Below are 10546 nucleotides of genomic sequence, written 5' to 3' on the forward strand. Positions count from 1 at the left end.
AGAGCTGAGAGAAGAGCAGCGAGGATCTGGAACTATTGGCTGTTCACTGTTTCGGTGAGCTGACATCATGCTGTCGACTGTGAGAGAACATTTCAGGCGAATTATGTAAGTGAGGAACTATTTAAAAACCTGTGGTTAATAACATAAAAATTCACTGAATGTAAGTGAAAAACTGACAGGAATCACACCGACACAAAACCTGAATTGTTGCTTAATCTTGGAAAATAATTACATTCAAAAGAAATATCCTGCTTCTGTGTGTCCTGGACATGTTGGAGCAGGTACATCTCCAGTCTGGCCCAGAAACGCCTTGGGGTCCTGCCAGAGGAGCTGGTGAAAGTGGCCGAGGAGAGGGCTGTCTGGGATGCTTGAGATGCTACCCCTCAACCCGGACCCGGATAAGCGAAGGAAAATGAAAGATAAGGTCATTAAAGGTGAGGAACACTCATTTAACTCATTCACTGCCAGCCGTTTCCTGATCACTAAAGCCCTTCGCTGCCAGCGTTTCTCACCGTGTTTACTGTGTTTGTAAGAGCCACAGAACGTTGCACGCTAGGATGATGTCGACGCCAAAACAAAGCGGAGACTCACCTCTTACATCAGGAAGAATTTGCACGTTTCGAGCGTTATCCGTTCTTTCATAATCCATTGTTGAATTGTGATCGGCAGAAGCTTTTCCAGTTCACGCCTCACTTTTTTTTTTACAGGAACGGCCCAAAACGATCTCCTAACACATGGATTTTCAGCTTCCTGATCATGTGACGTGTGACGTATGCGGATGAAGATCAGCTTCAGAGCTGAGATGTTTGTTCTCTCGGAGCGGGGACTCGTTCCGATGCCCACACAGAAAAAAAAGGCAGTGAATGAGTCAATCTATAGATTTGGAGCCCAAAAGCGCATTTAACAGCATGGGGAATTCAGCTGGAAGAGAAAGCTTCAGGTGACAGTATTTTGAGTCATATTTCCTGGTAATTAGACATCTCGCCTTGGATTGGATAATAGCATCACAACTCTACCACTGACTTGCAACGTTGATGTTTTATCTTCACAAATAACAGAAGCCTGGAGGAGTTCTGCTGTGTGGTGGAGTTGCTAATGCTAATGGTTAGCTTCTGCTAGCAGAGACGTTCTCTGTTGTTTCCTGGAGGCTAAACCAACAACAGCCTTCCTCATCGTGAGCCAAGATGGGTGAGTTCATAAGTGACAGTGTGACGTAGATCTGTCAGGATTTTCAAATCCTAGAGTTTCTATCAAAAGCTAGTGCAGGAGATAGGTGTAGGAGACTATTTTCATGTTTAGCTTGCATGAAAAACTCTTGAGTGACCCATTAAAATCAGAATAAATGAAAAATGTTTTTAGGTGAGCCACACCTGTTTGTGTTTACTTTTGAACAGAGCCTCACTACTCATCTCCTGGCCTTGTGCCAGTAGACACCAATCCTGACCCTCCGGTTGTGTGTTGTCCCTGTTTCATGGGAGATGACCGAACAAACCATTAAAGACCCGTGTTTAAAGCGCTTCGATGTGGCCACAACCCAAATAACAGAGAACAATTCACTGTCAGCAGATGCTTTCTCAGCATAAATAATAATCAGTTTCATTCAACAGTCAAATCATCCATCACATTTTCTCTCGTGCCACTTTACTCTCTGTTACGTAAACGCTTAATATGAGTTGAAGGCTGGGATTATGAGGGTGCATATTTATCAAAATGCTAAATGCTTCTGCCGTCTGATGGCACCCTGGGCCTTCATCACTTCAGCAACAGGATTACGCAACATCAGGAGATGACTCGGTGTTGGACGCGTCAACAGAGACACCTTCCTCCACGCTTCGTAAATACTAACCCATTGTTTACATGGCACCACGCTGTTTGAGCGTTCAGGTTCTACACAGTTAGAGCTCGCTGAGGATTCTCTGTCAAACGGGACATCTCTGAGTTTGTTTTCCACAGCAGTGAAGCTCTGGACAGAACATGCAACCAAGCTGAACCTTTGCTAATCCTATTACCGCGTCCTTCTATTTAATAAGAGCTACTTACACCGTGGAAAAAGAACACACCGGAATTCTGCAGAGCTTTATGAAGAATCTGCAGAGGTCTGATGCAGAGTTGCCATCGGTTAAACTAACCCTGCTTAGGGTAATCTCAGTGGTGACAGCTGGTATCTAACTTTTTAATGGAAAGCTAGGGCAGTCTGACAAGTTGCGTTGATTTTAGGTTCGCATCATTCCAGCCTGCAGCTGCAACAGTCACAGGCCACAACAGGGGGGCCAAAAAGTCACATTCCACTGAGGCCGATGATCACAACACACAAACTTTTACCTACTTCCACTCAGCGACTTCAGTAGAGACTTGATGCTGATGTCAAAGAAGCCCGAGTCCTGCTGGCTGGCCATGGCTGCAGCTTCCTGCCCTCCCCTTTGGCTGCGGTTTCCCTCCGGTAGCAGCAGCGGCAGAGGCAGCTGAGCTGGGACCAGCCTGCTGAGCTGGGACCAGCCTGCTGTCACCTCTCTGTGATGCACACTTTGCTGTGATGACGAGACCCTGACAGAGACACTGCTTTGCCCCTCCTCTTCTGTCCTGTGCTTGGCTATCAGTCCTGTGTGTGTGTCCCTCTCCCCGCTCGACATTGCTCTATCTCTCCAAAGCGGTGGCAGGCAGTGGGCGGCAACGAAAGAAAGCTCTCTTTAAATAACTGCATGGAGGATGAGAGTACAGGAAGCAATCCTCTTAGCGCAGCAGAGTTAATAATAACTACTGTTTGCCTGAGAGCAGGGCCTGCTACCGCTGCTGATGTCAGTGCATTACCAGCAGAATCATCACAGTTCTCAGAACATAATAAAAAGCATGAAAACATCTGGGAGATGTTTGAAGTGATCAGAAAGCAGATTGAGTTTACTGGAAGCAGGTAAAGAGCAGGAGACGACTACAGGTCTTCCACCTGGTCTTTACAGCAAATATCCAATAATTTGTGCTGAGACACAAACTATTTAAACCATTTAACCAGGAGGAGGCGAGCTGCTAGCGCTGACACATTATTTGCTACGTGACAATCAAAAGGACATGCCTCTAATAAATCAAAACTTCAAGCTTTAATTACACCTAAATGAGTGAGTTACAAAAATTGTTTATCCCCCTTATTTGTCATGATGGCAGACTAGACTCATTATACCTGAAATGTTTTTTGCACGAGTCGCTCTATTCTCTGTTTGTGATGTCACAAATGGGGGCTTTTTAAAACAGCTTGTTTTAGGCATAGCATTTTAGGGCTGAAATGAATTATCGAATGACTCGAATGGTTCGATTCATTAAATTCCTTGATTTATTTTTTACTGGAAGCTTAGTTAAATGTGCGCTCCGCCGTCTGAGCACATTTGACTGGAGCACTACGTGGTGATCTAGGTGCTGTGGAGGAAAATAGAGAGACCAGCAAAGACAGAAACCATTGTAAAAGGCAGAAACGGTCCAAAGCTTGGGATCAAGAGTTAAACTACGAGCAGAATTGCTAATGCTAAGCTAGCGGGTAGCATTCTCACGAGCAAGTGTGGTTCAGAAAAAACGTGATGTTGTGAACAACTAAAGTCCACAATCTGAAGGAAAATCCCCACCATCCCGTTTATTTGTGGATCTCTGCAGCTGTGTGGGGCAGAGCCGCTGCAGCTACCGTCTGGTTGTTGCTACGAGTCTGCTCCGTCCGCCGCAGAGTTATGGCAAGCCGTTGTGCATATAATTCACTAACACGCTGATATTTCAATGCACTTTTGACTAGATTATGTTGCCAACCATGGACGTAATTTTCACTTTAGAAGTGTGTGTGTGTGTGTGGGGGGGGGGGGGGGGGGGGCACGGGGGGGGGGTAACTTTACAGTATGTTCTAATGGGAAACAGGCTTCAACACAAATGATTGTTTTCCGCTTGCTCCTAGAGCTCAACCAGTGTCAATTTAATACAGCGTAATATTGTTTTTGGATGGTAAAAAGTGCAGGGGTCAAAACTTGACTTTGGAAAAAGTGTGTGTGTGGGGGGGGACATGTCCCCCCTGTCCCCCCCCAAAAATTACGTCCATGTTGCCAACCCATACATACCATACCATACCATACCATACCATTTTATTTATAAAGCGCATTCAACATGGCATTACAACCAGACAAGGCGCTGTACATTAAAAGATTACAGTTAAATTAACACGTTCAGAATGACATTTAAAGCATAGTTTATAAGAAAAAATGAAAACAAGAAAATACTCGAACTAACAGTCGTAAAACACTAAAAACGCAAAGGAATGTGAAACAACAGATAAAAACATATGAAAGAACCACAGTAATACAGATGTTAATAATAATAGAATAAATATATCACAAGTACATTGTTACAAGTAGAAATGAAATGTTAGCATTTCTAGTAGCTTACCACTGAACACGTTAATGGAATAATTAAATACTACGCATTATATGTGAATATTTATAGATATGTTATTTTGACTAGAATCCAAAATTGTGAAGAAAATTCAAATGTTGTTCAATAAAATATTTATTAACTATAAATATCAGACGGGAAAGAGGGAACTAGACAACACCAATTTAATATATGTTATTGAGTCTTTTATCATTGAGCTTTTTATTTTCAAATTTTTTAGCAGCGGACCACGATCTTGTTTCACTTGAAATGCCATCAAATAGAATACTCGATTACTTGATGGAAAATTCGATAGGGTACTCAATTACTAAAACATTCGATAGCTGCTATATCATTTCTAAGGCCCTGTCCACACGTAGCCGGGGATCTGCCAAAACGTAGATATTTTTCTACGTTTTGGCCTGTCATCCACACGAAAACGGATCTTTTTAAAAACTCCGGCGAAAGTGAAGATCTGTGTTCTCTCCGTTTTGGGTGTCTGCGTGTGGACAGACAAAACCGGAGTTTTAAGGTCTGCAACGTCACTTTCCGCGACAAAAAAATGCTGACATTACGTGTGCGACCTGTGTTTACACTAGCCGACAGCATGGATGCCCTCAGAGCTGCGCTCGCTTTATCAATTGTCCAAGCGCTTTTTGCTTGTTTGTTTATGTAAGTGGAATTACTGCTCCTTGTGGAAGACCACAGACGAAGGACGAGGTTAAGAACGGGGGAAATACTGCCGCCTACAGGTCTGGCATGTCCTTAACAACGTATTTATCCGGGTATGTGTGGACATTTTTTATTTTAAAAATGAGGTGGTGTGGATGCAAGTTTTTGGAGGGGCGGGTATTCGTTTTAAAAAAATCCCGGCTACGTGTGGACTAGGCCTAAAATCAAACATGGACAGAAAACAGATGGTTGAATTTCTTTCATGTTTGAAGTGTTCATGGAGGCAGTAGAAACCTACATGGCAGCACAAAAGGATGCAAAAGGTGAATTTTATGTAATATTTCCACCAGTTCCTGTAGGAACGGCCAGTATTTAATGTGACCAAATGCCACTGATCCAATTTCCCTTTTGTGCAAGCTGCAAAACCTGGAGTGAACACATTAATTTCCACGTGCATGGACCAACCAGAGAACGTTTCATCATTTATTTAGTATCTGGATTAGCTGCAACACATGAGGGTGAGTTAAATATGTTTTATCAAACATTTTCTTGATTTAAAGTCAGCAATCAAGCAAATTCTAACAAACTGAAATAAGCATCACATAATTGTTGTGGTTTCCTGTTTGTTAAAAGTATAAAACTGTTGAGTTCTAACATCTGGACACTTTTCATTTCCTTTAAGCAAATTCTACTAATCACAGGCAAATGGGTTGCCTAATATGGAAATCAAAACATTTTTGCTTTTTGAAAAGAGTTGGCTTCTCTTACTTGTCTAGTTAGACACTCTCTAAAGGGAAGTACAGTTATGCAATTCCCTAGATGAATACGTTTAACTTTTTTTTAACAAGGAAGAAGCCAAAGCAGCAGCAGAAGGAAGAACATCTTAAAATTGGTCTTGAGGTAATTAAAGCAATTAAACGTTGTAAACTAAGCAGATGTTTGAGTTACATCCCAAAAATCAGCTCATAAATGAACACGTTGTGTGCAAAATATGATGTAATGATGAAAAAACATCACCTTTTCCTTTGATTACACTGAAATACAAACAATTTAAACATAACCCCCTTGCTTATGTCCAAGACAAGCCAGCCCCCCCCCCAACCCCAACTCGTACCCCAAATATGCATCTAAAGTGATTAAATACAAATTATACAGAGTTATAATTTTATAGAGTCTTCAGTGGATGTGCTATTGAGATTTTATTAATGTGATTTTTACAAATACAGTGATCCCTCGCTACTTCGCGGTTCGTTTATCGCGGATTCACGACTTCGCGGATTTTTTCTTCGGAGCCTTATTCAAGGGAAATTCGCCGATTCGCGGTATTTTTCACTGATTCGCGGTATTTTTCACTGATTCGCGGTATTTTCTATGCGAAAAATCAAGAAATTCCTGTTTTTTTCATCAATTTCATCATAAAATGCACTTTTTGTAATAAAACTATAAAAAAACTAGTAAAAATACAGTACTATGTAAAGGGAGGGTTTTAAAAGTCTGAATACTGAATACATACCTGTTAAATAAATACTGTAAATATGGTGTCCCTACTTCGCGGATTTTCACCTATCGCGGCCAGGTCTGGAACGCATCTACCACGATAAACGAGGGATCACTGTACTTGTAAAATATATAACCTTCGGGGGAACCCGGGTGGGAACCACTGGTCTGAACCCTGTAGTTCAACCAAATCAAACATAAAGCAACAACATATCTGACAAACTGGACAAGGTCAGTGTCAGTTATTTAAAAGAGAAACTTTTTCATTTAGATTCTCTAAAAAACAAACATATTTGCTTTTTTGTTTCCCTTTACTCACTTTGATATAATAAAAAGCTGATGCAAGGTTTTCCTGAATAGATCAACGGTGGAGAATATATTTCTCTAGTTAACTTTAAGTGGATGAAGCCGCAAATGCATTAAGCACTTATTAGGAACATTATCAAGCTCTGATGGAGCTGAGGAATGTGAGGTATGTCCGTCCAGTTTAGTCATTTCTGTGATTATCACGATGAAACTCCCTCCTTCTCATCCGCTGCCGATCCTTTATCACTCTCACTTTGGTCTGCCGTTCTCATGGTGCTCAAGCTGCTGCAGAGGTTCATGCATTTAAACATTTTGGGAAGTTTTCCAGGATGAAAAAAGGTTATTTTTCCTCAATTATGTCAAATTTGCACAGTATTCACCACCTGCCTGACTCCATTATTTCCAATCTGGTCTACACATGACACATTCAACAGGAAGGTGAGGAATTTCACTAAGTGATGCAAACAGCAGGATGACTGAATTACCAAGGCCCATGGAGATGAAAAAGGCACCTACTTTCTAGAATGGTGGGCCTCTTCTTCTGGCGCATCTTTTTAAACTTCCCTCTGAAGTCCTTGGGTGGGAATGGATCCGGAGGTGAGCTGTGTCCAAGGACGACCTCACCCAGATCCTCAGAAACATTCCTCTTGATTCCTGCCATGTCTTTCACGCCACTTTCCTCTGAAGACATGTTGGATCCTTCTGTCATTCTTCTAAAAACCTCATTTGGGATACACATATATATTTTGCACACTCGTTTGAGCTCTTTTTAATTCTGTTCCTTGTTCTTGGCAAACGTCTTTCAGATTTCAGCCACGTAAAGATGAAGCCAGCATTCCCAGAATTCCGCCTCCTGATGCTTTTCAACCTCTGCACTTGTCAGAGGCGTTCAGCTGCAGGAACATTTGTGAATTGGGCAGGTGTTGGGTTACCCGGACAGCCCCTCCTCTTTTCAGCGAGAGAGAGAGAGAGAGAGAGAGAGAGAGAGAGAGAGAGCGAGGGAGAGAAGAGAGAGAGAGAGAGAGAGAGAGAGAGAGAGAGAGAGAGAGAGAGAGAGAGAGAGAGAGAGAGGGGGGGGGGAAAAGACGGGACTAAATAAAGAGGGGGGGGGGGGGGGGCTCTCAGATGCAATGATACAACATCCCTGCTTGCTGTAGGTCCCAGGCAGTCCTGAATATGTATCCTGTATTTGTCTTGGAGTCTGCACATCAAAGTCTACAAAGACACGTCTTGCTGCAGGCAGAAGGAAGTTGAACGACTTTTCTTCTTCTCTGAAATCTCTGACAAACCAATGGATTCTCCTCAAGCTGCAGGGAAACAACCATCTGAATTTTTTCTCTTCACATCCTCTGGCTTTTTTCCTCAATAGCTGTAAAAAGAAATCTAACAAAACGCATTCTCTATTGATTTTTGAACCAGCTGGACACACCTACGACATGAACCAGTTTTTCCAAGTCTGACCCACATCAGCAAGACAAACGCCCAGTGTATATCCATGAGGCGGTTCCTGCTCTAGGAAAAAACAACACTTAGAACATGAACCACGAGGCCACACCCATGCTACTGATACGTTGGGTTTTTAATCAGAAAAACATAGCTTAAAGAAACAATTTGATAAAAAGCCATTTTTGAAAATCGTACCTCCACAGGGCACAGAATGAAGGTACATTAAAAGTAATATTTTTATAAAAAATAATTTAATATTTATAATCAGTTTTTCTCCTTTAAAAATAAAGGAAGGAGGGACATAACTAATGTTCACCATCGAGTGTGGGGTTGCCGTGTCTTCTGAGAGCTAATACTGCAGTACCCACAACTGTAATTTGATGACGATCGGCTAAAAGCTTCAGTTTTGTTTAAAGTGATTGCAGTAACCACATTTTACCACAGGATTTTACTTTTACTTCATTTCTACATAATGCACCTTTAAATGGTAAATGGTCCGTATTTGATATAACGTCTTCTAGAGTCCTGGAACTCCCCAAGGTGCTGTACAACACAATCAGTCATTCACCCATTCACACACACATTCACACACTGGTGGAGATGAGCTACGATGTAGCCACAGCTGCCCTGGGGCGCACTGACAGAGGTGAGGCTGCCAAGCACTGGTGCCACCGGTCCCTCCAACCACCATCAGCAGGCAACGTGGGTTAAGTGTCTTGCCAAAGGACACGACAGCGACAGACTGAGCGGGGCTCGTACCTGAAACCTTTACATGCTGTACGTGCACACTCCTTAATGAAAATACAGCTGACAGTCCCGTGTGTGTGTGTGTGTGTGTGTGTGTGTGTGTGTGTGTGTGTGTGTGTGTGTGTGTGTGAGGCCCGGAGGACAGAGGACAGGAGAACGTGCAGCTAATTAATGAAATAATTTGGTTCTGTACCTTTCTCTTCAGCACAGCCGACAAAGGTTTATGATGGGTCAGTCCTCCTGCATGCTCAGATCATTCCTTTCCCTTGCTTGAAAAATTGTTCCAAAATGAAAGTTGAACCCACAACTTTTTTATCTGTGAATTCAATGCCGTTCGGCGAATCTCAAATAAAAACTTGGGCATCTTACTGTAAAAAAATATACAGTTAATGTAAAAAAAAAATACTCTACAAAAATTACGTTCACATCAAGAATCAAACGCGAATCTTCTGCACAAGAGTCTGACGTCCAACTAGATGAGCTAAAGCGCCAGTAATGTCTTGTGTATCTGTAACATTTATATCCTTGATGACAGCTGAAACAACGTTCAAAGAACGGTTCGGAGCGAAAATGGCTATTTTGTTGCTAATTTGCAGGAAATATCTAGAAGAAAGTTCTACAGAAAGTAGCTAAGGGTCCTCAGAAATGTAGCTAGCTTTGTCACTAGGCGTTAGGTGAGTTGGCACTGCCGCTCTCTCTGCTGCTAAAGCTACAGATAGCAAATGCTACGGGCGATGCCTGAGCGTGAACGCGCATGAAGCAGCCTGCTTGACCCGAGCAGCTCTCTTTTTCTGTGATTTTACAGAAAAACAGGCAATCACAGTAAAAAAGCCAGGGCTCATTCTACAGGACCAGGGCATTGCAGGAGAATGTATGAAGAAGACATTTATTATTTCTATACATGTTTTGGCTGTCACACTTCCATAATGCCCCTTTAACCAACTAAAGATAAGAACAACTCATCTTTCACACAAGAACCTCTAATCCTGCAGAACATTTGGTCTGCAAAGTAACAGAATTCAGCAAATTCAGCCTGGATGTTTTAGGATAATAGATGCTGAATTTTGATGAATCCTCAAAGGTTCAAAGCAGCTGAGATTTGGGATGTGACAGTAAGAGTGCTCCCTCTAGTGACCAACACTCCCAAAGCAAACTCATTACCGTCATCTTTTATTTTGATAAATATAGAATAAATTCAATAGGTTTGCATTGATTTAAACCACATTCTCCAGACTAGCAGACCAAAGAAGACTAAAAACACTTAAGAATTTTTTTTACTCCTTTATGCTTTTTACTCAAGTAAAGTTAAGTGCTTCTTCACTCTACTGGCACCAACACACCTGATTTCAATCACGAGGCGATTCATTGGATCAACTATTTTTGAAAACAACTAAAACATGCAGGATGAAGGCTCTCGAGGACAGTTTGCTGAACTCTGCGCCAGAGATGGGAGTTGTGGCATTAACAAGTGAACTCCATGCCG

General features: G+C 42.1%; 1 protein-coding gene across 3 annotated transcripts in view; it reads right to left on the minus strand.

Annotated features, from left to right (window-relative positions):
* frya (furry homolog a (Drosophila)) overlaps positions 1-7714 on the minus strand; it is a 69469-nt gene extending 61755 nt beyond the window's left edge. The window contains exon 1 of one of the 3 annotated variants that reach the window (XM_054742469.2): positions 7387-7714. In XM_054742469.2, coding sequence (XP_054598444.1) covers positions 7387-7609 — 223 coding nt within the window. In that variant the 5' untranslated portion in view covers positions 7610-7714. Of the gene's footprint in view, positions 1-2326; positions 2656-7386 lie in introns of those variants that run through there. The other 2 variants (XM_015951031.3, XM_015951036.3) reach the window with 2 other exon arrangements.
* Positions 7715-10546: the final 2832 nt, after the last annotated feature.

This window comes from Nothobranchius furzeri, chromosome 13 (genome assembly GCF_043380555.1).
Source record: "Nothobranchius furzeri strain GRZ-AD chromosome 13, NfurGRZ-RIMD1, whole genome shotgun sequence".
NCBI lineage: Eukaryota > Metazoa > Chordata > Actinopteri > Cyprinodontiformes > Nothobranchiidae > Nothobranchius > Nothobranchius furzeri.